General features: G+C 50.8%; 9 protein-coding genes across 9 annotated transcripts, besides 5 other annotated features; 5 read left to right on the top strand and 4 right to left on the bottom strand.

Moving 5' to 3' along the window:
* Positions 1-54: 54 nt before the first annotated feature.
* Positions 55-1634, top strand: ACLA_031060 (pex2/pex10/pex12 family protein; the record flags this gene model as incomplete). The annotated part of the gene is made up of 3 exons (XM_001269798.1): positions 55-363; positions 427-690; positions 747-1634. The coding sequence occupies 3 exons, from the start codon at positions 55-57 to the stop codon at positions 1632-1634; spliced, it is 1461 nt and encodes a 486-aa protein (XP_001269799.1).
* Positions 1635-2296: 662 nt separating this feature from the next.
* Positions 2297-4286, top strand: ilv3B (putative mitochondrial dihydroxy acid dehydratase; the record flags this gene model as incomplete). Its single annotated transcript, XM_001269799.1, has 3 exons — positions 2297-2452; positions 2525-2738; positions 2833-4286. The coding sequence occupies 3 exons, from the start codon at positions 2297-2299 to the stop codon at positions 4284-4286; spliced, it is 1824 nt and encodes a 607-aa protein (XP_001269800.1).
* Positions 4287-5682: 1396 nt separating this feature from the next.
* Positions 5683-7964, top strand: ACLA_031080 (RNA 5'-triphosphatase domain-containing protein; the record flags this gene model as incomplete). The annotated part of the gene is made up of 2 exons (XM_001269800.1): positions 5683-6133; positions 6190-7964. 2 exons carry the CDS (start codon positions 5683-5685, stop codon positions 7962-7964), a joined length of 2226 nt encoding a protein of 741 aa, XP_001269801.1.
* Positions 7965-9013: 1049 nt separating this feature from the next.
* Positions 9014-11607, top strand: ACLA_031090 (sugar porter family MFS transporter; the record flags this gene model as incomplete). Its single annotated transcript, XM_001269801.1, has 14 exons — positions 9014-9156; positions 9214-9235; positions 9313-9331; positions 9388-9519; positions 9582-9780; positions 9835-9868; positions 9922-10052; positions 10111-10508; positions 10562-10578; positions 10635-10760; positions 10811-11009; positions 11080-11160; positions 11219-11368; positions 11450-11607. 14 exons carry the CDS (start codon positions 9014-9016, stop codon positions 11605-11607), a joined length of 1809 nt encoding a protein of 602 aa, XP_001269802.1.
* Positions 11374-11400: a microsatellite.
* Positions 11374-11401: a microsatellite.
* A 464-nt stretch (positions 11608-12071) lies between the features above and the next one.
* Positions 12072-14149, bottom strand: ACLA_031100 (DnaJ domain protein; the record flags this gene model as incomplete). Its single annotated transcript, XM_001269802.1, has 2 exons — positions 12072-13928; positions 13994-14149. 2 exons carry the CDS (start codon positions 14147-14149, stop codon positions 12072-12074), a joined length of 2013 nt encoding a protein of 670 aa, XP_001269803.1.
* A 741-nt stretch (positions 14150-14890) lies between these two features.
* ACLA_031110 (F1F0 ATP synthase subunit gamma) lies at positions 14891-16220 on the bottom strand (the record flags this gene model as incomplete). Its single annotated transcript, XM_001269803.1, has 5 exons — positions 14891-14984; positions 15059-15093; positions 15234-15346; positions 15405-15979; positions 16165-16220. The coding sequence occupies 5 exons, from the start codon at positions 16218-16220 to the stop codon at positions 14891-14893; spliced, it is 873 nt and encodes a 290-aa protein (XP_001269804.1).
* Positions 15009-15034: a microsatellite.
* Positions 15009-15035: a microsatellite.
* Positions 16221-16988: 768 nt separating the features above from the next.
* Positions 16989-20102, top strand: ACLA_031120 (DNA topoisomerase 1; the record flags this gene model as incomplete). The annotated part of the gene is made up of 6 exons (XM_001269804.1): positions 16989-17043; positions 17232-17458; positions 17551-19104; positions 19160-19399; positions 19465-19914; positions 19968-20102. The coding sequence occupies 6 exons, from the start codon at positions 16989-16991 to the stop codon at positions 20100-20102; spliced, it is 2661 nt and encodes an 886-aa protein (XP_001269805.1).
* A 1014-nt stretch (positions 20103-21116) lies between these two features.
* ACLA_031130 (NAD-dependent epimerase/dehydratase family protein) lies at positions 21117-22404 on the bottom strand (the record flags this gene model as incomplete). The annotated part of the gene is made up of 3 exons (XM_001269805.1): positions 21117-22027; positions 22104-22265; positions 22353-22404. The coding sequence occupies 3 exons, from the start codon at positions 22402-22404 to the stop codon at positions 21117-21119; spliced, it is 1125 nt and encodes a 374-aa protein (XP_001269806.1).
* Positions 22405-22719: 315 nt separating this feature from the next.
* Positions 22720-22742: a microsatellite.
* A 1867-nt stretch (positions 22743-24609) lies between these two features.
* ACLA_031140 (uncharacterized protein) lies at positions 24610-25950 on the bottom strand (the record flags this gene model as incomplete). Its single annotated transcript, XM_001269806.1, has 2 exons — positions 24610-25267; positions 25580-25950. 2 exons carry the CDS (start codon positions 25948-25950, stop codon positions 24610-24612), a joined length of 1029 nt encoding a protein of 342 aa, XP_001269807.1.
* Between the last annotated feature and the right edge of the window lie 181 nt (positions 25951-26131).

Below are 26131 nucleotides of genomic sequence, written 5' to 3' on the forward strand. Positions count from 1 at the left end.
ATCGTTCCATCTACTGCTTCCTCAGTCCTACATCTCACACACAATGGTCCTACGATGAGCTCCACAAACTTCGCTGCTGCTCAAGAACGAGTCCTTGAACGCCGTCGCGCGCGCGAGGCCGATTCTCGCGCCCGGCTGGCGGAACAGCAGCGGGCGTCACCGCTGAATCATCCAACGCTGAACCGACTGCCTTACCCATTGAACAAATTACCACAATCAGGCTTCACATTATGGAATTCTATCAAGGGTCGAGAAGGAAACAGGCCGGCGTTTCGTGTGGGTCAGGTTGATGCCGAGTTACTTGACGAAGAACTCCTGGGTTTGCTGAAGAACCAAGTGGGCGATGCTTTGAAATACTTCGGGGTATGGTCAACCATTGTTGCGGTCGCTACATCGCTAACTCCTTTTTTTTTTTCTCTCTGATAGCCTCAACTACGAGAAGACTGGTCTCACGAGATCCAATTTGTTCTCCGTGCACTACTTTTCAAGCTCTCGATATGGGATCATAATGCCTCTTATGGTGCTGCATTACAGGGGTTGCGATACGTCGACTGCCGCAGCAAAGGACCCGTTCATTCGACGCCTACAAGATGGCAAAAGACTATTTATGGACTACTCACTGTCGGTGGTCGATACGCCTGGGAAAAGTGGGAAAGTTGGCTGATCAACCAAGAAGGTGGCTATGAAGAGGTAAGACCTCGTGCTTTCCGGGGACAATTGTCTTGCTCTCATGCTCACCCGAACAGCCATCCCGCGAGGTCCGAATGTTATCACGCATGACGGATCTAATTTCCACCACACACTCGATTGCAGCTTTCACCTCGTTCCTCGTCTTTCTCGTGAACGGCCGATACCGGACATTGGTCGATCGTATCCTTCGCATACGCCTCACCCCTCCCTCGGCCCAGTCGGCCCGCGAGGTCTCCTTTGAATACCTGAACCGGCAACTTGTCTGGCACGCCTTCACCGAATTCCTTCTTTTCCTGCTGCCCCTTGTGGGGATCAGTCGCTGGCGGCGATGGCTATCCAGAGTCTGGCGGAAAATGATATCCGCGATCCGGTCGAGCGGTGATGACGATGAGCCGGTGGAGAAGCAGGGAGAACTGGCATATCTTCCCGAGCGGACATGTGCCATTTGTTACAAAGATCAGAACCCTACGTCTACGTCAGAGAACGAAGTCATGGCTGCATCGTCGGGAGGAATAGTCGGATCCGCACAGACGGATATCACAAACCCCTACGAGACGATACCCTGTGGCTGCATATACTGCTTCGTTTGTCTAGTGCAAAAGGTGGAGGGTGAAGAGGGAGAAGGCTGGGTTTGTCTCCGCTGCGGTGAGATTGTCAAAAGGTGTCAGCCATGGAACGGTGACGTTCTTGAAGAGGCTCGGACACATTCGACGTCTGGAAAGATTGTTGGATTTGCTATAGATGAGGAAGCTGATGCACGTGATGTCAGTTCTGAAAAGGCGAATGACAATCCGTCTGGCGACTCAGAACAAATGCAAGATGTCAAACACGATGAGGCGTTGGAGCATTCTAGCCAGTGGTCCAAAATCGACAAGGAGTCCGAGGACGAAGCGGAGGCTGAGCCAGATGAAGAGAACCAAGAAACCGAGCGAGACACAGCTTAGCTATTGTCATGTTTCCGCGGTCTTCTTTCATGAGCCTGCAGGATGTATATTAGCAGCAACAGCTCGCTGGATGCCAGGCAGCGTTGACACTTTTCTCTCATGCACTAGTTCAACGGTGAGATGGATACGGGGGAGTGCTTTTCCGGACAGATACCCAGAAATATATACCCATTTATGATACATATTTAGTTCTCCTGTTTCAGTCATTATTTACTACATGGTCGTCTGCTCCCGATCGATGACCTCAAGAAGGGAGTCTCCCTCAATGACCGGTCTGACTAGCTGACTAGACTAAAGAGTTGCTCATGCCACTGCCTGGCGAATCACTACGCATGCAAATAAAAGCACTCATCATCCATCTACCAACCTGATAGTGTAGGCCACTTGAGTAGCTACCAGTTACTCCGTCCAAAACTCCAGATGGACCCACGTTCCCACCCCGCATCGGACTGCTCGCCGACCCAACCAGCGGAGAGAGCAGCCAAACTCCGAATTCCCCTCAGTGGTCAACAGCTGTTCGAATTTGGACCGCATCATATATTGGGCTTGGTGGCTGCTGGGGATTTCCCAAGTTGATCTGCTATATTCTAATCCGTGGCTACTCGATATCTAGTTGCCAGACTGTAAGCACGCCGATTGCATCCACCACTCGTCCCATCGTCATGGATGCCTCCAACCCCGCGCTGTCCAGCACATCCGAAGCAAAATATATCAACTTCCCCAGTCTTCCCGATGACGCAAAACACGACGACGGCACGCTTGCGCTGAATAGATACTCGTCCTATATCACTCGCGGCCATGACTTCCCTGGTGCCCGGGTTCGTCCTGTGTCTCTGTGTTTTGCGTTTTGTGTCCTTGCCGGGCTAATTGATCAATCACCCTTATCTTAGGCAATGCTGTTCGCGGCGGGTATCCCAGATCGCGATGCCATGACAAAGAGCCCCCAGGTTGGTGTTGCCAGTGTCTGGTGGGAGGGAAACCCGTGCAACATGCACCTGTTGGATTTGGGCAAGACGGTCAAGAAAGCCGTCACGGAGCAGGGCATGATCGGATGGCAGTATAACACGATTGGGGTTTCGGATGGGATTACGATGGGTAGTGATGGTGAGTGACCGAGTGGCTTTTAAAATCCAGGTTACATACAAGAATTGGGACGGGAAGGAGGGGGCTGACGAAAATGGGGCTTCTTCTTGAACAGGGATGCGATTTTCTCTGCAGACGCGCGAGATCATCGCCGATAGTGTCGAGACAGTGACATGTGCGCAGTACCATGATGCCTGTATTGCCATCCCTGGATGTGACAAGAACATGCCTGGCGTGGTGATGGGCATGGCACGGCACAATCGGCCGTCGATCATGATCTACGGTGGCACGATTCAGATCGGCTATTCCAATCTCCTGCGGAAGCCTATCAACGTGTCGTCTTGTTTCGAGGCCGCGGGCGCATATGCATACGACACTTTGCGCCAACCGGACGACGGAGGCGATACCAGCAAGACCAAGGATGAGATCATGGATGACCTGGAGAGACACGCGTGCCCCACGGCAGGCGCCTGCGGAGGCATGTTCACGGCAAACACGATGGCCACGGCGATCGAGTCGATGGGGCTGTCTCTGCCCGGATCATCGTCGACACCTGCGTCGTCGCCATCGAAGATGCGGGAGTGCGTCAAGGCGGCTGAAGCCATCAAGGTCTGCATGGAGAAGAACATCAAGCCCCGAGATCTGTTGACCAAGCGGTCATTTGAGAACGCCCTGGTTATGACCATGGCGCTGGGCGGAAGCACCAATGGTGTCTTGCATTTCCTCGCCATGGCCAGGACGGCCGAGGTGGATCTCACCTTGGATGATATCCAGCGAGTGAGCAATAAGATCCCCTTCATCGCGGATCTGGCTCCGAGCGGGAAGTACTACATGGCGGACCTGTATGATATCGGAGGCATTCCGTCTGTGCAGAAGCTGCTGATCGCAGCGGGTCTCCTCGACGGCGATATCCCCACAGTCACTGGCAAGACGTTGGCCGAGAACGTTGCCTCCTTCCCATCGCTGCCTCAAGATCAAGTCATCATTCGCCCTCTCGATAAGCCCATCAAGGCGACTGGGCACCTGCAGATCTTGCGCGGAAACCTGGCACCTGGAGGAGCAGTCGCCAAGATCACCGGAAAGGAGGGAACCAAATTCACAGGCAAAGCCCGTGTCTTTAATAAGGAGCATCAATTGAACGATGCTGTGACCCAGGGCAAAATTCCTCGTGGCGAGAACCTGGTGCTTATTGTCCGTTACGAAGGCCCCAAGGGCGGACCGGGTATGCCGGAACAGCTCAAAGCCAGTGCAGCGCTCATGGGAGCCAAGCTCAACAACGTGGCGCTGATCACAGATGGGCGATACTCAGGAGCCAGTCACGGGTTCATCGTCGGCCATATTGTCCCCGAAGCTGCAGTTGGCGGACCGATTGCTGTTGTCCGTGACGGCGATGTGATTACCATCGATGCGGAGACCAACACCATCAGCATGGATGTTTCGGACGAGGAGATTCGACAGCGTCTGAAGGAATGGAAGCCCCCAACGCCCCATGTCACACGTGGCGTACTAGCCAAGTATGCCAGGCTGGTTGGAGATGCCTCTCATGGCGCGATGACGGATCTATTCTAGTAGATCCTTTGACAAGAGCTGGTCGAGATCATTCTGTTTGCCAAAAAAAAAAAACCGTGTGCTTAATCAAGGAACCTATCCCTCATGATCAATGTGCGTGCCCAGTAATGTGCGCCGTAGTTTAACAGTCAACTCAGTGGCAATGCCGGAGAGACCAAGATAGTAAGTAGTAGTTCTGCATCGCCCTTGTGCAAGCCGATAGATAGATAGTCCTCAAGAGTGATCTATACAGAGTAAGTTGATCTGTGATACTCTTTAGGGGATGATCCACTAAGGCCGCCACGGGCTGCAGCCTGACGCCATGAGTGGGCGGACCAGAGGATGATTCATCCGTCATCTGGCCGCCTTTGCGACCGCCACGGTGCTCGTCCCGACTCGCTGACAGGCTGCGAAACATCTCTTTCTCTGCTTCTGGGTGGTTTTACCATTGAAACCTGGATTTTGGGTACTCACACATTGATTTCTGGACTTCTACACAAGTAAGGAGTTTGTTTCCCCAAAAAGCCAAGAAACATACCAACGTCTAGGGGCGGATGATCCTCGGTTGCCGTCTTTCAGGTAAGAAGGCTGCAAATTTCTGTCGCAAACTAAATTCTTTTGTCCCTCATACTTGGAACCTGCTTTGCTTTGCGCCGGGAGTCATGGCTAATTCTTCCTCATTCATTCCACAGTGACAACTACTTCGATATAGAATATCTATCTTTGGTGATCGCTCCTTTCTTCCGATTCGTCTAACCCTCGTTCTTACACGCTTGAACGCGCATAAACACTCCAAAGTGGACCGCAAGCCACTCCCCCAGGTCGCAAGGCACATCGGACAATCAGCAGTCTAGAAGATCGGCCCCTGTTATTCTAGGCTCAAACGGTGGAGGTGTCATATACCTCTGGTGCGTCTCGGGACATTTGAAAGGTCAACGTGGTGGATATCCTACGGTTATTGGTCAATTCGGCCAAACGCCCTCACGCTGGGGTAGTGACAGGCTCATCCACTTCCTTACCTCACGATACCCTTATTGCAGTCTAGGACAAATAGCGTGCAAGGGATATTCCCCGCCTAGTTCCGGATTGCTTTGATCGGCCAGCTCGTCGTCTCATTATCGATATTCGGCCCAGCAAGCACTTGTCTGCCAAGAAGGATCCATACGCCATCTTGGTTACAAGTCCAAATCGGATCCTAGAATACAGTCACGTCGGTCCAGCTGCTTGGGAGCCCCCCAGTTTTGAGGTGGCTTATCATCGCTGGTTCCGAGAAACTGTGGGCCGTGGAAGGTCGGTGAATGACTGCATGAGCCCTTCAGGGCAGAGGATCCCCTAATTGTTGCGCCTGGGCTTGATCGCTAGCCTCTGATCTATTAGTACAAATATATAACTGTTGAATCGGCACCCTTAGTTCACCATGATCTCGGCCGGTACTTCGTTATCTTCGTCTACGTCGCCCCGCTCTTTCTTCGATATTGGCGCCGCTCTACAACTCTGGGATTCTGTTTCTGCAACTCTCTCTCATTCGACTGCGTTCCTTGGTTTCTCACGCTCTTTCCATACCCTTGATGCGGATGGTACAATAACCTGGGGAAAGGTCGTGTTTCTGACTACCTGTCTCATCACCATGGCCGGCTGTGGTTTCCTTTCCTCTCTCGTACGGCGTCGAGTCTTCAAGCGGTCCCGGGACCGTAAGCCTCTTCGTCGTGGAGCTCAAAAAGAGCACTCAACCTCAGTTGCGGGGACGACAACATCCTCAGAAGAAGAGGAGGATGATTATGACAGCAGTGGCTCACTGCGTTTTGGCACCAATGCTGCCATGCCACAAGAGAAAGTGACCCATAAACAACGCGAGCAGTCGACGGATGGTCAGTCGCCAACAGTTCTTCATGCATTGTTTCTTACCTGCTAACAATCCGTGTAGCTCTTAGCACAGATCCCGGCCTTCTCAAGAAGCGTTCTTCATTCCTCTCCTACACAACATCCATCGCGACCTATCCTTCCATCAGAACATTCTTCTGTCCACATCCACAAATGGACAAGCTCCCCACCAAGCCAACACCGCTACCACTGCTGGTCTTCGTACACGGTCTGGGTGGTTCCTTGGCCCAATTTGGTCTTCTGTTGACGAGCTTGGCCAACGTGGGACCCTGTTTTGGCATCGACCTCCCCGGATGCGGATTGTCGACCTTCGCCCCTACTTCTTGGGACGCGTATACAGTCGAAGCTTTGGCAGAATTGCTCTGCACAGCTATTGAAAAGCATCGTGACCGAGAGGCAGGCCAGAAAGTGGTCTTGATCGGCCACAGCTTGGGTTGCTCTCTCTCGGCTCTTCTCGCATCTTCCACGTCACCAATCGGGGCCGAATTGAAGCAGCACATCTCAGGGCTTCTTGCTATCTGCCCCCGCGCAGCACCTCCGACTCCTGACGAAGTCGCCTCTTTTCGCCGTCTTCTTCATGTGCCAGAGACGATCTTTGACATGTGGCGCCGTTGGGACAGACGGGGCGGTCTACATAGTACCAGTGTCAATCGACTTGTTGGCACTGATGCTGATCCAGACACGAGAGAGCTCCAGGTGCGCTACAACAAACAAAGTAAAACTCCTGTTTGGAGACGCATGGCTTGGGGAACGCTTCCCACCTATACCAAGGACGGCAAGGCTGTTGGTGGTATTCCAGGAGAAGAAGTCTGGGCCGGAGTGAAAACACCGGTTCTTCTAGTGGCGGGTGAGTCCGACGCGGTCACCAAGCCGGCAGAGCTTCAGAAGATTCTGAAGTTTTTCGGCGAAACTGGACTGAAAGTCGATATGGGTACCAACGGCAGTGCTGTTATCCCTGATGCTTCAGAAGTGCATGACACTGTTTCTACGACGTACGATCACCTTGCGCATGAGGAAGAATACGGCCTTGAGGCACAAACAAGCGAGAAGACGTTGGTCATCGAACCTGAGGCATCGAGCAAAAAGAAACGTGCTGTCAAGACCGTCATTCTTCCCGCACCAGCCTCACATGCGCTTCTCTACGACCGTGCTACATACCGCACCCTGGCGGGTATCATTCAAGATTTTCTTTCGCAGCATATTGACCAACGCGTGAGTCTTGGGTGGCAGTTACAGTACATGAACACTTCTGGAAAGTGGGATGTCAAAAACCTGGCCAAATGGCAGAAAGTTCCGCCTGTTTCCCAGCGAATTGCAGACACTTTCGTCGCGCTTAAGATGTTGCGAGAGGTGGACGAAGAGCATAATCCCGTGTTGTTCTCGCAAAAGCACCGCGACCAAATATACGCCGTGATTGATATCAGCTACGAGAACCCCGTATACAACCCTGCCTCTCTGGAGAAGGGAGGGATTCAATATCACAAGCACCCGACGGTGTCGAAAATTCCGCCGACCCCCGACGAGACGAGAGATTTTATCGCGCTGGTAGATCGATTACAGAATGAGATCACCGAGAAGATGAAGAAATCCGGTAATACTAGTGGTCCCCGGCCTGTGGTCGGAGTGCATTGCCACTACGGATTCAATAGAACAGGCTTCCTCATCGTCAGCTATCTGATTGAGCGACGGGGCTTCACTGTCCAAGAAGCCATCGATGAGTTCGAGAGGCAACGGGCACCGGGGATCCGTCACGGTCATTTCATTGATGCTTTGTTTGTGCGATATTGTGTTGGGCTCAAGAGAGCGCCTACACTGTAATTTTCTCTTCCTCCTTTTCCAAGGCGTTTTGCAGATAGTGGTTTGTTACATATAGACGGGTTACGGTAATGGTCATGGATTGTTTGGGTTGACGAGTGATGATTTTGGGATAGATTGTACATTAGCCATTGGGATATTTCATGATTATCATTACATACAATTCTTGAAGCTTCCAACTGTAGAGCCACCCACCATTCTAGCAATATGAAGCAATAATAATAACGCTGACAGTGGGAGAGGCATTGGTTGGTCACCCAAAGTTCCTCTCCAACAACCTCCATAGTTATTCCACGGCATCTTTCAAAGAGAGAGCTGCCGAAATATCCTTCTAACATCAAGCCACTGGCCAGAGGTTATTCGCGAGAACGAAGTTAGATATCCAGGAATCTCCCAACACGTCTTTTTCGGTGCGCGTGGCTTTGTTCTCCTCTCTCGTCCAAGCCCTTGGCGTAAGACCCTACGCTGTCTCCGGCCGTTGGATAGGCTCAGGCCTCTCCCCATGTTACAATGGCATGCAACGCTCCCTATCAAAGCTCGACAGCCATCCCGCTCAGAAATTGTCTACTAACTACTAAATGACGTTTATCCGGACATTTCAACCGGCTGGCATAACAAGATCACCATATCCCTTTCGTCCGCATTCATTGGCGGCAGCAGCTTCGTCAAGCCTCGGGTGTTGTGACTGTTGTCGCATGCTTCAAGCCGATCACCAATCTCCGGCACGCCTTGGAGCTGCTAGGCTAGCCCCCCGGACTTCCCCAGACAAGACCCCCCATGCATTTTAGCCAGACTCTTGACCTAGCGGCGCCACGCTTTGTCAACAAACTCGCAAGAGCTAGGTTGAGGATACGGCGTGCAAGCTTAGCGATCATCCAGCATGCGGAAGAATAGAATAGCCAAAATGGCGAGGAGCGCCATGCTATGACTACGCCGGGGTTCCCTCCTTTCTTCTGGCCTTGCTCCTCTGTCCGATTTTGAGGCTTTCGTTCGTACCTGCGTGTGTATACACCTTTTTCTTTTTCAAGCGATAAGACTACATTGGAACAACCATGGGCGGTGCTGTTGATTCCTCAGCGGCGATGGATGCTGCAGCGCAGGCGCGCAGGGCTGCCCTCCGGGGCTCCTCCGGCATGGCAGGGTTGGTTCAGAATCGGAAGGTTTTTGGAATTGCCATGTTTGCGTGCTTGGGAGGGTAGGTTCAGCCGTGTCGCTTTGAATCTTGTGGGAGAAATACTGACTGCGAGGGAAGTCTTTTGTATGGTTATAACCAGGTGAGTCGGGACCGTCCATCATATACAGCGCGTGAAGTATGGGAGCTCAAACTAATACGATGCTTGTTGCGGAACAGGGAGTGTTTTCAGGCGTTTGTAAGTCGCTAGCATGTCGATGATCAAAAGACAGGTCATACTGATGTCTGCCTGAGTGACAATGTATTCTTTCGAGACGCACGTATGGTCTCCTCAACCTTCGCTGTTTCAAGAGGACTTCCTGCTAATATTGTCCCAACAGATGGGTGACGCTGTCACCAATCAAACGAAGAAAGGCTGGTTGACTGGTATGAAGAAAAAGGGACGCACTTTGTATGGTAGTATGACATTGGCTAAGGACGACGTGCAGCGATTCTCGAACTCGGTGCCTGGTTCGGCGCTTTGTATTCTGGAATTCTCTGCGAGAGAATCTCCCGCAAATATACGATCCTCTTGAACGTATGCATCTTCTGCATCGGCGTTGTAGTTCAGACGACAGCTGGTACCAGTGGTGCTGGCTCATCTCACATCCTGGGTGGTCGTTTCGTGACAGGTATGGGAGTTGGCAGGTATGGAATTGCCGTGATGGAATACTTAGATCGATCCCTGACTGTTACCCTTAGTCTCTCCATGAGTGTTCCCATGTATAACGCGGAGGTATGCGCCCTGCTGGGTGCCGGCTACGAGGTGCATATGCTAATGTGAAGCAGATTGCACCGCCAGAGGTCAGAGGTTCCTTGGTTGCCATGCAACAACTCGCTATCACGTTTGGTATCATGGTAAGAAGGCAGCTATCACCCTCACAAACTATGCGATCATGTCATACTAATCGATGTCACAGGTTTCATTCTGGTCAGTCTAGACCCAGCTCGGATGGCTTCTTTTTCTGACAATACTAGGATCAACTACGGAACAAACCATATCGGCGGCACAGGATCGGCCCAGAAGGATACCGCATGGCTTCTACCGCTTGCTCTGCAGCTTGTGCCGGCCGTTGTTCTCGGAATTGGCATGATCTTCATGCCATTCTCTCCTCGTTGGCTCGTCCACCATGACCGAGAGGAGGAAGCCAAGAGGGTTCTCATGAGCCTTCGCGGTCTCTCTGCAGATGATCCGCTTCTTCAACTTGAATTCCTGGAGATCAAAGCCCAGAGTCTCTTTGAGAAACGAACCGAGAAGGAAAAATTCCCTCATCTAGAGAGAACCAATACCTGGAGTTACATCAAGCTGGAGGCGGCGGGATTCGCTAGTCTTTTCACGACCTGGCCGATGTTCAGACGCGTCATGGTTGCTACAGGTCAGTGACTGCACGCCCAAAAGGTATCCAAGCATGCTGACATTTACCCAAAGTCACGATGACATTCCAAGTGAGCCTCCATTCATCTTCCCTTTGGGCCCACGACCCCTAACAAATAACCTCCAGCAATGGACCGGCGTGAACGCCGTGCTCTACTACGCCCCATCTATCTTTGAACAGCTCGGTATGAGCAGCAATACCACCTCGCTTCTCGCCACCGGTGTCGTCGGTATTGCCATGTTCATCGCAACAGTAAGAAAACCAACCCAGTCCCCTCTTCTTCCACAACTCAACCATCACAGATCCCAGCCGTCATCTGGGTCGACAACCTCGGCCGCAAACCCGTCCTGGTAGTCGGAGCCATCGGCATGGCGGCCTGCCACTTCATCATCGCGGGTATCTTCGCCCAGAACGAGAACCAGTGGGACTCGCACAGAGCCGCTGGCTGGGCTGCCGTCGCCATGGTCTGGCTCTTCGTCGTCCACTTCGGATACTCATGGGGTGCGATAATCATCCAACTCTTCCCCCCCCCCCCACCCGCTATTCAATTTATGCTAACCGCATCACTCAGGACCATGCGCCTGGATCATCATCGCGGAGATCTGGCCGCTCAGCGTGCGGGCAAAGGGCACAGCGCTGGGTGCTTCGGCCAGTGAGTCTTTCCCCTCACAACCCTCTTCAATCTCTTACTCTAAATCATACATGTTCAGACTGGATGAACAACTTCATTGTCGGCCAGGTCACACCCGACATGCTCCAGGACATCCGATACGGAACCTACATCTTCTTCGGCGTCATTACCTTCTTCGGCGCGTTGTTCATTGCGTTCCTGGTTCCCGAGACAAAGCAGCTGTCTCTCGGTGAGTTTTTTTTTTTTTTTTTTTTTTTTTTTTGTGTTACTTTCTTAGCCTCTAGGGCAGTGCTAATGGGTTGGTTATCAGAGGAAATGGACGTCATCTTTGGCTCCGAGGGAACCGCCGTCTCCGACTTCGAGCGCCAGGCTGAGATCTCGCGCGAGATTGGTCTTGATGAAGCCCTGGGGCGGCTTACCAGTTCTGTTCCCGCGGAACTGCGTGAGGTCGAAGTGAAACAGGCTTGAGAGACCCAATGGGTTACCGTCCTCAAATTCTAGAGGACGAGATCCACAAGGGCTGTTCTAATTTGGAGGACATCAACAGCGGTGGATTATCATGGTTCTGGGAATATTGGAATGATCTAGTTTTCCTAAATACAGACTGATACAACAATTACTAACCTTGGAAGTATTCTGAAGTAAGCAGAAAGTAGAATAAACACCAGAATTAACAATTCACTCCGATACCTCCACATCCAAATCCACCCTCTTCAGCAACTGGAGTCTGATAATGGTAACACAAGCCAATGGACCCGGGCTCAAAAGATAAGAGCATAAAGCAAACAATCCATTCCCAAGCTCACGGACAAGAAGGTCAAAAACACATCACAGGAACCTCAAATATGACCCAAGGTACAGTAATGTGCAGAAGATACAGAAGAAGAAAAAAAGGCAAGCGGAAAGCGACCAAATTCTCAGTCAGTCATCCTCTACTGAAATCGACAACTAACGCAGGCCTTAATGCCACATCCGGGGCAGGTAAGTGTGTAGATCGGCTTCCAGCGATGACAGGTCTTGCATTCCGGCCGATCAAACCGCTTCACCCAGGCTCCAAGGTGGGGACACTGCTCTGGATCGTTGCCGGTGGCTGGGATCTCTGCATGAGGAACCGCAAGGCGAAGATTTTCGAGCCAACCGCAGAAGATCTCCATTACAATTCCTCGGAGTTCAACGCGGAGGTCCTCTTCCGTGTAGCGGCCGCTGGGATCATCGAGCTTGCCTCTGAAGTAAGGAATGAAAGGAGCAAGGATGTGCTGGAGATTTGACTCGTTGATGAAGTCGTTATGCGGAAATCGCGGTCTGTTCTCAGTCTCATGATTGTTCTCGATTTCATTAGGGTCATTCGTTGACGGAGGGTTTGTGTTGTATGATGTGTGGGTTGCGTTCGCCTCGCTGAAGTCATAGTATACGCCTGTATCTTCTTCTGGATTGTGTGCCTTTTTCAGAATATGTCTGTTATTGTCATGAGGGACAGCGCCAATGTTTCCCTTGTCGGAGCAGTTTTGGAACTCGGAGTCGTTGCTCTTCGCAGTTGCGTACTCCCCTTCGGATTCGCAGACAGACGGGAGATACTCAGAAAGCTGATCATCAGGAAGGAAGGACGAATCTCCAAAGTCATGGTCATGCTCACTGTATTCCTGTTCATATATGCTCTGATCACCATCCTCGCTCTCATAGTAGGCCTCCTCTTCATACGAGTCCTGGTAGTGATCGGCTTCTGTTTCGTAGAAACCATGCTGCTCTTCAGCATGATCGCCATAGGCCTCTTGTTCGTCTTCGTAGTCTACTTCGTAAGCCCCATACTTTTCTTGAGCTTGGTCTCCGTTGTTAGTTTGTTCGCCATCAGCCTCTGCCTCGCTCGGACCTTTTTGATATTCATCGGGCTCTGAATCGTCTTCGCCCTCCTCAGCGTAAGATTCTTGTTCATCCTCATCGTCTCCCTCATAAAGCTCATTTCGGTTTTCATAGATCTCTTGGTCATCTTCGTCTTCTTCAGCATAGAGCTCATGCTGACCTTCCTCTTGGTTCTGGTAGAACTCTTCTCCACCTTCGGCCTCTACTTTGTGGATTTGGTTTGGGTCTTCATAGAGCCCTCGCTCATATTCGTCGCCTGCGTAGCGCTTATGTTCATCTCCAGCATTCTCTCCATAGATGTCTTCGTGCTCTTGAGCTCCCTGACATTCATCCTGGTAGTATTCTTCTTCTTGCTCTTCTTCGCACTGTCCCCACTGTGGAGCCCTTCGTGCACACCTATCCCAGATGTTCCTGTCCTTCCAGTGAGGTCCTCCAGGAATTTCCCAGGGTGAGTAAAAATCATACTCATCCTCTTCTGCCTGGAACTGGTTCTTGGTAAAGGTGTACTGCTGGAAAGGCCCAGGATGACCATGCTCCCAGGGCTGTTGCTGCTGCTGTTTATCGTTTTCGTTCCATCCTCCCTCCTCTTCCTCTTCCTCTTCCTCCGTTGCCCTCTGAGCCCGCATCTGTTCCTGTTCCCTCTGCTTCGCAAGATTCTTCCTGTACTCTTCTTCCGCCTTCAACATCTGCTCAACCCACGCCATGTCCTCTTTCGATTCCTTGTTCTGGGGACTTACATGCACGCTGTTCTCATAGCTGTACATGTAGCGACTACCATCGTCATACCGTTTGAACCCGTAAGCGGACCACTCGGCGCCGCCGGCGCGCGGGAAAGTCGTTTCCTGGACGGAAATCTTCCCCAATCGCACGAGTTCCAGATCATGTGTCTTGCGGCGAAATGGATCGCGAAGCGTTTCCACGGCCTGCTGGATCTGGAAGTGAATGTTTGCGTTAGCATAGTGTAATATTTCTCTTGGCCTTCCTGCGCGGCTGATACCTTCTGGAACTCTGTCTGAGATGTGTCAACTCCGCCTGCTTTGTCTGGGTGATACTTAAGAGCAAGCCTCTTGTACGCGGTATTAATATCCTTGATAGTCGCATCGGACCTAATGCCAAGGATCTCGTAGTAATTCACGGCTGTCGTTCGGGACATAGTGAGGTCGGATCCAAGATTGGTTTTCTTGTTGTCGAGAAAAGAAGAGATTCCCGGGCTGTTTACGATGCTCTCGAGCTGGACAGTGTGCAAGAGCTTGCTGAATGCGATGGATGAGGAAGGCAGGGAAATGTACTAGAAAACAAGCTCCAAACCCGATATTGAGTTTCCAAGGGAAGGAGGTCTCAGAAACACGCACAGAGTCCTCTTCTAGGTGAAAGATGTCCTGCAGCTCAGAACAATAGGTCACAATCAATAAGAAGCTGTTTGTGAGTGATGGAGATAGATGAAGGTGGGAGTGAATTCAAAAGCACACAATGAGAAAGAAGATGGAAAGAAAAAGTGAAGTCAACTTGTATCCAGCTCTCTAGTCCAAACAAGGAAGTCCTATTAGAGCATCAGCTATCGATAATCTCTCTTGAGTGAAGAATAAGATCGCAGTTGCAGACTCCCAGGTGGTCTAAGATGGTGAAGTCAACATCCATCCATCAAAACTCACAAAGGGTGTTTCAAGGATCAAAGATAGGAATAAGCAGCATCAGACTTGGGACATCAAAGGCTCACTGCTGGTACCAGCGATATTGTTGTGATTGTTGATATATGTTGAATTGATGCAGAAAAAGAATTGCACAAAAGAAAGTTAGATTGAGACTGATTTTACAGGCGGAAAAAGAATCTAGGTATTGTTGAGTAAGTCTACACAAATGGCGACTCCTTCCCACAGAAGCTTCATGCAAGCTCCTACATGTCCTCACTGGCAGTGGCACCGGTGATAATTTCGACCAGTTCGTTGGTAATGACGGCTTGACGCTGACGGTTGTACAGAATCTGGAACCTAAGGGAATCATTAGCCTCGCGAATATATATATATATATATATATATATAACTCCAGGAGATAGCGTGCTTACTTGTTGATCATCTCACCAGCGTTCTTGGAGGCGTTCTGTAAATGAAATATTGGTTAGTTTGTTGTATCTTCACTCTCATCCCCCAGGTATACTTGCCTCCATGGCATTGCGACGAGCCTGTTGAGAACATTAGTACGGATTCTTCTTTCTATCTCAAGGAGCAGAGAGGTCTTACAGAAACTTCACAGGCGTGACCCTCAGCCATAGCCCAGTACAAGCTGTTGGCAAGGGCGAATTCGCGAAGGTTGGCAAGAGCAGATTCGTCGACCTCGAAAGTGGAGAGGTTGGCTGATTAGGCAATATTAGTATCCCAGTTGGACCATTATCAACATTACGGATTACTGACCAGACTTGGTAATGGCCTCCTCGGAGTAGGCCTCAACAGTGCTGGCCTCGTAGCTCTGAGCGTTGATGAACTTGTTGTAAATGATCTTGATGCTAGCGTAATCGGTAGGCAGCAGAGAGATCTGATCGGCAATGGCCTGGGCTTCAGCGAAGGTAGGAATGTCCTTGCAAACGTTGGCAAAGCTCAGGACGAGAAGGTCACCGCTGGATCTGGACAGCTGGGCCTTGGCCTTGTCGCCGAGAACGACGATGTCGGCGTTGGGGATTTGCTGGAGGATACGGCGAGTGGCCTTGCTGAGACCCGAGTGAATACCACCGCAAAGACCCTTGTCGGAGCTGGCAACGACGAGCAGGGTCTTCTTGTCCTCAAGGGGCTTGGTTTCGGCTTCCTCGAAGACCTTGTTGGAGGTCTGACCGTAGACGCGAGATTCGTCCATAGCCTTCTGAGCGCGGGTAAGACGGGTCGAGGCAACAATCTTCATCGTGTTGGTGATCTTCTCGATGTTCTTGATGGACTTGAGGCGGCCCTCAATCTCACGCAGAGTCGCGAAGTTGGCGGCATTGGGGGGAGCAGTGCTTCCAGGAATATCAGCATTCACATTTCCTCCAAGCTTTATCTTCACAACACAATTCCATCCGTATCGATTGGGCCTATTATAATGCTGACGGGATGTCCGATTCGAGGTGGGGGAGTGTTTGGGACAAAAGGCGTATATATGATATGGCTTGGTGGATTATGGACATCCGGAAGAGAAACTTACCGGGTCAGAGTGGCACTGCCAGCCTTCACGGCCGGACGAATAGCACGAGAAAACATGGCGAATCCGAAAGGGAAGATAGACCAGGTAGTAACGAAAGCGGAGGGGAGAGCCGCGAGGTCAATCGGGAGGAGTGGAGGGCGATGAGAATCCTCTGCTTTTGCGGGAAGAGAAGGTCGTTCACTTTGGAGGTTGGACTCCTGTTTCTGTTCGTTCTTTCCGACAAGCCGGCGAGACGGGAATACAGCCGCACTAAGCCTGATCAGGCAACTCTGAGCGGATAGCGAAGTAGACCAAGTGCGCAGTCCACACACATACACACGTGACGTAGCAAGCCCCAGGCATTCAGGCCGCCAAGCATACGGTCATAGTACTCCGTAGTAGTGAACCAAGGCACCAAGGCAGATAACACGAGTGGCGGCGCTCCGGATTCCGGAGAAACGTGAAGATCGCCTCAGCAGCAGCCTCAGGCCGCCAAAAAGACCCAGGCCTCGTTTTCCAGGTTCCATTCCATCTCCTTCTTTTCCCTCAATTCCTCTTCTTCCTCTCGTCAACCTTAAACCTCGCTGGAGTGTGGGCTCTTCCCCCTTCACCTTTCTCTCCTTTCGTCAATCATTGACTTTGTACAATTATCTCTCGCCATCATCCTTTCATTCTTCGCGTCTTCATCGTTCAAGGTCTCATTGACCTCATCATTCTGTCAAGCGCTGTCTCGGTCCTTCAGACTTGGCAGGCGACCAGCACCGAGTCTCTGCACCTCTCCGGCCCGTGTTTACCTGCATTTGCAGTATTCGAACTGGCCATTTACTGCTCAGCGCTTTGCAATCATGAGTTCCTCGGAAGATGATACCCCGCTCGTTAAGACAAATGGTCGTTCTGCAGGTGAGTACCCGTCATCTCACATAGCCCTCAACTTTCCGCGACTGAGCGCATGACTGGATTATTTTTTTCCTGCCCCTTCACTTCTCACCCGATTTTTCAGCGCGCGCCTTCTCACTGATATTTTCTAATCTAACTCTTTATCCATTGGATTCACCGATTTCCCTCTCTCTGACTATCGTACACTCTAGGCCCCGTTACGGACATGAAGATGGATAACACCCCCGAGACTAACGGCCATGTGGACCCGGGCGTATCCCTCCGTTTTGGCCCTGTGAAGAGCGTGGGAGATGTGGAGATGAAAGATGCTGCAGATGCCCACGCAGGTCTGGCTGGCAAGAGGAAGGTGCGGACGAGTGTTGGTCAGAGAAAATCCTATGCAGAACCGGAGAGCAGCGAGGAGGAAGATCAGCCTTTGGTACGCCAGTCCTGCCTACGCCATCCCCCTCGTTACCCTTACGTCGCGACGCATTTGTCGCTGTTTGGTTTCAGCGGCTGACCGTTCGACAGAGCAAGCGCCGTCGCACATCCGTGAAGCATGAAGATCCTGAGACGGATGAAGACGTGCCCCTTGCGCTCAATGGAAGAAAACTTCCTAAGGCTTCGGAGACTCGTATTGGTGCCGAAGAATCCGACTCCGATGTTCCGATCGAACGGAAGCTCGCGTCGGAAAAACTGAGAATCCAGCAAAAGGCTGAGAAGGAAGCCAAGGTGGCTCGAAAGAGCGAAGCAGCGCAAGCGACTAAGACCACTGCTGCCGCGAAGAGGAAGCAGGTCAATGGAGTGAAGAAGGAGCCGGTGGATGAAAAGAAACCGGTCGCTAAGAAGGCCTCCAGACCGACCAAGACCGAGACTGCAGCCTCCGCCAGGAACGGAAAAGCAAAGGCGACTCCAGTAAAGAAGGAGGAAAGCGAAGAAGTCGAAGAAGGTGAGGAAGAAGAAGAAGAGTACAGGTGGTGGGACGATCCGACCAAGGGTGATGGCACCATCAAGTGGACCACCCTAGAACATAATGGTGTTGTTTTCCCTCCTCCCTATGAACCTTTACCACAGGATGTCAAGATGAAATACGATGGTATTCCGGTCACCCTTCACCCCGAAGCCGAAGAAGTGGCGGGATTCTTCGGCAGCATGCTGAACGCGACTCAGCATGTGGAAAATCCGACCTTCCAAAAGAATTTTTTCTCGGATTTTAAGGACATCCTGAAGAAGACAGGCGGCGCGAAAGACCCTAAAGGCAACAAAATCGAGATCAAGGAGTTTTCGAAATGCGACTTCCAGTCAATCTTCGCTTATTACGATGCCAAGCGGATTGAAAAGAGGAATATTCCTCCAGCTGAGAAGAAACGCTTGAAGGCTGAGAAAGATGCCGCTGAAGCGCCCTATATGTACTGTCTCTGGGATGGGCGCAAGCAGAAGGTTGGTAACTTCCGAGTCGAACCCCCATCACTGTTCCGCGGCCGTGGCGAACATCCCAAGACTGGCCGTGTCAAGGCGCGAGTCCAACCGGAACAGATTACAATCAACATTGGAAAGGGCGCACCTGTGCCTCCCCCGCCTGAAGGTCATCGCTGGAAGGAGGTCAAGCATGATCAAGAAGGCACATGGCTCGCCATGTGGCAGGAGAACATCAATGGCAATTACAAATATGTGATGCTTGCCGCCAATTCAGATGTCAAGGGTCAGAGTGATTTTAAGAAATTCGAGAAGGCCCGTGAACTCAAGAAACACATCGATCGCATCCGCAAGGATTATCAGAAGAGCTTGAAACACGAGTTGATGGTTGAACGCCAGAAGGCAACAGCTGTCTATCTCATTGATCAATTCGCTCTGCGTGCGGGTAATGAAAAGGGTGAGGATGAGGCTGATACAGTCGGTTGCTGTTCTCTGAAATACGAGAATGTGACCCTCAAGCCTCCAAATAAGGTCATCTTTGATTTCCTGGGTAAAGACAGTATCCGATTCTATGACGAGGTTGAGGTCGATGCTCAGGTCTTCAAGAATTTGAAAATCTTCAAGAAGGCGCCCAAGAAAGAGGGTGATGAGATTTTTGACAGGTTGACGGTACGTTTCTTCATGGTTGGGTCAATTCTTTCAGAAAATGCTGATTCATTGCCAGACATCCGCCCTGAACAAGCATCTTTCTACTTACATGCAGGGCTTGACCGCCAAGGTCTTCCGTACATACAATGCTTCATATACTATGGCCACGCTTCTCAAGGATATGAAAGCCACGGGCAACAATGCAGAGAAGGTAAAGGCATACAACGATGCAAATCGCAGAGTTGCCATCCTTTGCAACCACAAGCGGACCGTTACCGCGTCACATGCCAATCAAATGGAGAAGATGAGCGAACGTGTAAGTCGATCAATCCGCAGTATTCTGCTACCATTCTCAATACTGATTTGAGGGTCCTTCAATAGATTAAAGGGCTGCGTTACCAGAGATGGCGGCTAAAGCAGCAGATGCTCAACCTGGAGCCCACTCTCAAGAAGAAGAAGGGTGCCAAATTCTTCGAGATGGATGAGGACATGGACATGGACTGGGTCAAGGAGCACCAGGCCTTCCTGCTCGAAGAGCAACAACAAAAGATCAAGAAGAAATTCGAGAAAGAGAATGAGAAGCTCGCCGCGGAAGGAGAGAAAGAAATGAAAGCCAGCGAACTCGATAGCCGGCTCGAAGCGGTCAAGGAGATGGAGCTCAGGTTCAAGAAGGAGAACAAAACTGGTAAAGTGGAAGCCGAGGGCAAGAGCCCAAGCGTGGCGAGGATTGAGGCTGCCATCACGAAGCTCGAGCAACGTATCGAAACGATGGAGCTCCAAGCTCAGGACAAGGAAGACAACAAAGAAGTGGCCTTGGGAACGTCCAAGATCGTGAGTACTTTGTCTCTACCTTATTAAAAGGGGCTTCAGCTAACACCAATTAGAACTATATCGACCCTCGTCTCACGGTCGTGTTCAGCAAGAAATTCAACGTACCCATCGAGAAATTCTTCTCCAAATCGCTGCGGGAGAAGTTCGAGTGGGCGATCAAGTCCGTCGACGAAAACTGGGAATTCTAGATGCCGACTTTTTTAAGGCACCTGAGTCATATCCTAACATTTGTATTACTTCATGAACCCATTTTTGCTTTTCTTCCTCATCAGCATCACCCTTCATAGCGACTAGATGGAATGGACCATAGCATACTCTGCATTTCATGCCTTTTTTCTCTGATCGCCTTGTTCTTCTGCCATGCTCTGCTCATTACATGTGATATGGATGGCACGTGGATTCTAGACAGCGCTCTATCCAGATTTGGATTTTTTTCCTTCCGTTTGACTTGGTTGGTATTAACCAGCCATACGGTCTTCTTGGGTCCTTGAAACAATGCAATCGTCGACGGGAATCACACAATCTCAGTATAAAATGTAGATGTAGAGCTTTCTCTCAGAACAAGTGCAATCATCCCGATGCCTTGTTGCGATTCAACGCTGCCCTGCCCTACCCATATCTCACCAGGGTTACAACATATCAGGGGAAACGCGAGCATTTCTACATGATATCCTATAAAGACAACAATGCTCTAATGTATATTTTCAACTACAAGAAAAGACGTATATCAAAGAGAGATGGGAGGTTTCAGCGCAGCTAGGGTGCGAAGCTATGTACACCTAGGTCTAAATGTTCATGAGGGTCATGCGCAGGGGGTGAAGCATGATGATGCAGAACGCAGTCCGGATATCTTGGACATGCTGGGTGATTTGAGAAGAGGGGGCTTGGGAAAGAAGAATTAGATTACAGAGAAAGGGATTTGGTCAGGATAGAGAAATATCGTTATCTGACGGGCGGAAAGCGGGTAGTTTGCGTCGTTGTTGACGGGGATGGTCAAAGTTCGTGCGTCTTCTGCCTGGATGATGCTTTTTTTTTTAGGCGAGGGATCATGAGACAAGCTGGGATTTGTCGTTGTGATTTTTCGCTCATCCCTTGGTCTGGCTGGAGGCTTCAGGAAAGAAAGTTTCTTCTTTGGTTTCTTGCTCCTCGGAAGCAAGGTGATTATTGAAGTAGTTTAAAGGAAGACGAAGAAAAAATTCTTCTTAAGGCCACCAGCCCATCCGTTTATAGCTTTCGACCATTGCCCGAACCCCGTCCGCGTCGAAGCGCTCCCGTGTGGGTTTCCAGCCGGTTGTTGTTTCGAACAATGAGCCATTGAGCGACATATCTTGGTCTTTGATGACGTCCTTCTCGAGGAACGGGCTGATAGGACCGGGGCGGGCGATGTTTTTCTTCTCCAACAGCTCGGCCCAACCCTGCAGACTGACCTCGTTCATATCGTCGACGACATCGTCCAGGTTCAATTTGGCCAACTGGGAGACCAGCGAGCCGAGGAACGAGCATTTGAGCCCGAAGACTGTGGACAGGGCTTCTGCGACATGCTCCTGGCGAGTGTTGCCGTGGTCGACGACGTTGAATGCAGTCGGGACGGAGGCGTCACCGGCGGTTTTCGCTCTCCATTCAGCTGCCTTCCAAAGAGCGCTTGCAGCGTCCCTTACATAGACCGTATTGATCTTGAGATTCTTGGTGTAGAGAAGCTCCAGGTCCGTTTCCATATCCAGGTGGACTCGCGCAAGGCAGATACCCATGGCAAAATAACCCGAGTCGTATTCACCGTAGACGTGGGGGAGCCGCAGGAGACAATATTTGAGGCCGGGGATCTTGCTTAACTCATCGGCAGCCTTCATCTTCCATTTGGCGAGCCGATGCCACGGCTCCAGTTTGTCGTTTTCTTTCCGTGGGGAAGATCCAGATTTGTATACGTGAGCAGTTGAGCATTCGACGTACGAGCCGATGCCCCGACGGGCGACTTCGCGACCCAGAGCCACCGTGAGATTGTAACTTCGCAATTCGTAGACATCGTCGGGTTGAGAGTGTCGAGTCTCACCGCCGCAGTTGATCACATAGTCGAATTGCTCCCCGTTAGCACGGTCGAATATGCGTGAGAAGTGCTCTTCGGTTCACAAGGCCGCAAAGTTAGCAGCAATACATTGTATGGATATACTTGATATTCGGATTCAATCACTCACGTTCTCGACTGGCGTCTGCCTGAACGAACTTCTCTTTCGAGCACGCCTCTTCGAACTCCGGTGCCAACCAGGCGAGCTGGGGAAGTACCTTGTCCACTAACCGGACTTCGGATGCGAGATTGTTTTCATGGATATAAAGAGCAAGATGGCGACCAATGAACCCTAGAGAATCGTACGTAGGTTAGTCGCCGGATCTGACCATTTCCCCCTGAGAATTGTGCTCGAAAAAAATAAATCGATTAAGCGTACCTAGTCCTCCAACAATCAGCACGGCCGGCTTCTTCCCTTGATCACTAGCCATGGTTGTATGCAACAGATTGGCTCCAGGATGCGGTCACAAATACTCCGGCTCGACCACCTCTTATCTTCGGTGTGTATTTAGCAGTATAGTCAGATTGGAATCGAAAAGTCGACTCGAGCAAAGAATACTTTATCTCAAACAAGCGATAATGGCTTCAACACCCCGCACCAAGACTCAAGAAGCAGGAGAACGTGGGGGGAAGATGGAATAGGGGGAGGGGGACAACCGGACAAGAAGAGTGACGATGAGGCTGGACTGGATGATCGCGGGTAAATGAAGCTGTCGGCGATTCGAGATCAAAATGGAAACCGCTTTTTTTATTTTATTTTATTTTATTTCCGGTATGAGGAGTTATATTAACAACACGGTCGACTCTCAAAAGAAAGAGGGAAGAAAAAGGGGATGCCAGGCACGAGAGTCACTGGGGGGGGGACTTCGGGGGCAGCCATTTTGGGACTAACGAGACGCTTTGATGAGCCGGGGCGTATCAGCTGCAAGCCTAAAGGGAGTCAGAGCCCAAGTACTCCATAGTCCATACTAACCACCAACGCATCCACTCGCCAGGCCTCTGAAACAGTCCTCTTTCTGTTCTTTGATTCGGATCAGCCGTAGATGGCTGCCATGTTGGACTCCTACAAAATATACAAAATACAATCGGAGAAATGGATAATGCCTTCTTCATCCTTCTATAAATTCTCTGAAAGATCGCCTTGACTCGAGACGCGTCGACAACACCATGGAGATGATCACCCCCAATGACGGCATCCCATCCATAATCTTTCCGCTGTTTCTCTTGGATTGGATTGACTAAAATCTCTGGTTATCTAAACATCTATCTAGTTGACGGTATGAGCCGAGCCAAACCCAAGGAACCGGCATTCAAGACTATTCATGGTTAGGATTCTGTTCCACCAGGACTCTTGACTCTTGAGCTTACTGACTCTTCCAAAACCGAAGTCTAGTCATTGAAACGTGAATTGTCCCCTAAAAGAACACGAAATGCTATAATGAGTATCACTAGCATCGAGGGACTGCGAGAAAGGACAGAGGCCTAGAGGGTTGTCCAAACTCCATACCCCCCAATCCCAAGGCCTTAGGTCCCAGTTCCAAACTCCGTCCGCACTGCATCTAGAAATTTCGCCAGCATGGTGGAGATTTTTCATTCTCGCTTTCTGGAAAAGTCCCCGTAAATGATTTATCATTTCTTCCCCTGCCAAGCGCGCGGAGTGGGACGCCCTCTGTTCTTCAGGGACACCGTGCGACCATAGTTCCGCTACTGAGTGGGCTTGCGATCAGGAGGTGCGAAGCCACAATCCGAAAGAGAGGTAGTCGCGCAGGGAGGGGGGTGTCTATCTAGTATTTAGTGAGAGGAAAGAAGACGCAACGTCGCAAAGGTCCTCCTCTTCGGTGAAGAACGTCGTGACAGAGCGAGGGGCTTCTAAAAATACGCAAAATGAAAGGACACGATGGTGGATACTTCACTGGATATGGAGTACTGTCCCACCGGTTAACGCTCATACAGGACACCTGTGCACAGGATAAATCCTGGTTGGCGGACTGGAAACTCGAGTTGTGGTCAAGCTTTTGAGGGAAAAGCTGATCATTTCGGGATTCACATTCATATGATCGACATCTATTCATTTTAACTCGTCACTGTCGCGGATCTTGGCCGGTTGCCCCCTCTGGGCTCTGTGGCATAAACAGCGCACGGTATCTGAACTCTTGAGCAAGAATCTGGTTCTCTAGTACCGATCAATTTGACTTCAATAGGGCTTGAGCCACAACTGCGCCATTCAAATCCCGTAGATAGTCTCGACGGTGCGCGCTACTGTAGTCTGTCGCAATACAACTCCATTTTCTGACCCCTTTTGTCTAGACAAGAGATTGGGAATTGAACAATCGAACCATTGTCTGAATCTGAATTGATTGTAGGCAGACCATGCCATTTATTGTCTCGGGTCTGATATGAACTATTGATTTCTCTCGGGCCGTCGCACCAACCACTCCCAATCTTGATCCGGTTCCTGTACTGTGTATGCCTCAAATATGGCGTAGAAATTGAGCTAAGCTAGCCAGAGGCTAGAGCTACTTGTCAAATATCCCATCCACAATGATCAGATCGCAGCACACACTCCCGCCGTCCATGCCCAACTATCTAGCCTCACATTTCCTGTTCCCGTTGCGTTCGAACTGCCATGATGTCCATCAAAACACATGGAGCATAACATGAATATGGAACCGCTGGGCCACTCCCTCACTTCCATTCTCCATCTTGAGCTTCCACGCATCGAGAAGTTCTTGCATTACAAGTTCCCAATCTTCATCCCGGTCCTGGCGAACGCGAATGTGCAGCCCGGACCAGCCAAATTTCACCGAAGCCGCAACGACGGTCTGCGGTGCCGAGGGGATGCCGTCCCACTTTGAGATCTCGTTGTGCAACTGAGCGCTAGGGTCCCATTCGTGGAATTCGCACTCATCCGCCATGTGGGTGAGAAACGAGGATGCAGACTGGTAGGCCTGGAACGGGACCCAAACTGGTGCCATTGAGCTCTGGGTTGAAGCTAACACGAGGAATTTTGTCTCTTGCCTGAACCTGTGTTCCAAGCTCTTAACAACGTTCAATATGTCCGAGCTTGAGTGCGCGTATGCAGAAAGGCCCCCATTGGAGTGTTGTATTCTGGTGAGACCGCCCATGGTTGCAACTCTTCTGTCCATTTCCTGATGATTGCCCTGGGTCTCGTTTCCCGCAACGCTGCCACCTGTGTGGGCAATCGAGCTGAAAGGTCGTATCTCGCTGCCGCCAGCACTGGCAAGCCAAGAGGGTGAAGCATCGGGGCCATCTGGAGCTCTTCGTTTGCGTAAGCTGTCACTGTTGTCGCCCGCTCTCGATGATAATCTTGTCGACCGTCCTGCCGTGAGAGCGTGCATCGAAGAAGAAAGCACGGCGTTCGTTGGTGTTTCAGACGTGGGGACAGAAGCCTGTGTCTCTCGCGCATCAGTACCCATACCTCAGGCTCCGGGAATAGTTATTCTACTGACCATACTAGTCCTCAGAAAGCTCCTCGCCTTCTTCTCCAGCAACATCATAAGCACCCTAGTGATACTGCTCTCACGATGAGAAAATCAGCCAAAAATCTTCCATACTATACCAACAAGCAGGGAGGAGGATACTCACTCATCCTTCTTCTCCGGATAGACACAAAGTATCTGCGGCTTCTCAATCGAATCTCCCATCAGATACCGCTCCCTGTTCAACTCCGTGCCCCAGTAAAGCATACCATACTGGTCCAAGAAACTCTCAGCACACGACTTACGCTCGAGTTCAGAATGCTGCAGCATCTCCCAGTTGTAGCCAAAATGCTCGGCATGGTCGAAGAGGCGCGAGAGGAACTCTTTATGGTGCTTGCCTTTCAGGTCAAGGAAGAGGGTAAAGTCGCGGTATCGCTGGTTGATGCGCAGGGCGCCCTCATCCAGAGCTTTCCCCAAGAAGTTGTCATCTGAGAGGTCAGTCGACGCGGTTTCCTGGCTTCTTGTGTTGAGAGTCATTTTGGATAGAGCGTGCAGAGTATCTTGACTAAGATCTGCTTTGGGGCAACATGAGCTTCAACTCAGAGGAGTAGAGAGTAAAGTGTTGCCTGAAAGAAAGAAGTGTTGCAATGAAAGGGTGCAAATTTATTGCGGACATCATTGAGCCGTGCCAAAAGTTTCGGCTTTTTTCAGTGTGCAT

Source organism: Aspergillus clavatus, genomic scaffold (assembly GCF_000002715.2).
Source record: "Aspergillus clavatus NRRL 1 1099423829805 genomic scaffold, whole genome shotgun sequence".
Lineage (NCBI taxonomy): Eukaryota > Fungi > Ascomycota > Eurotiomycetes > Eurotiales > Aspergillaceae > Aspergillus > Aspergillus clavatus.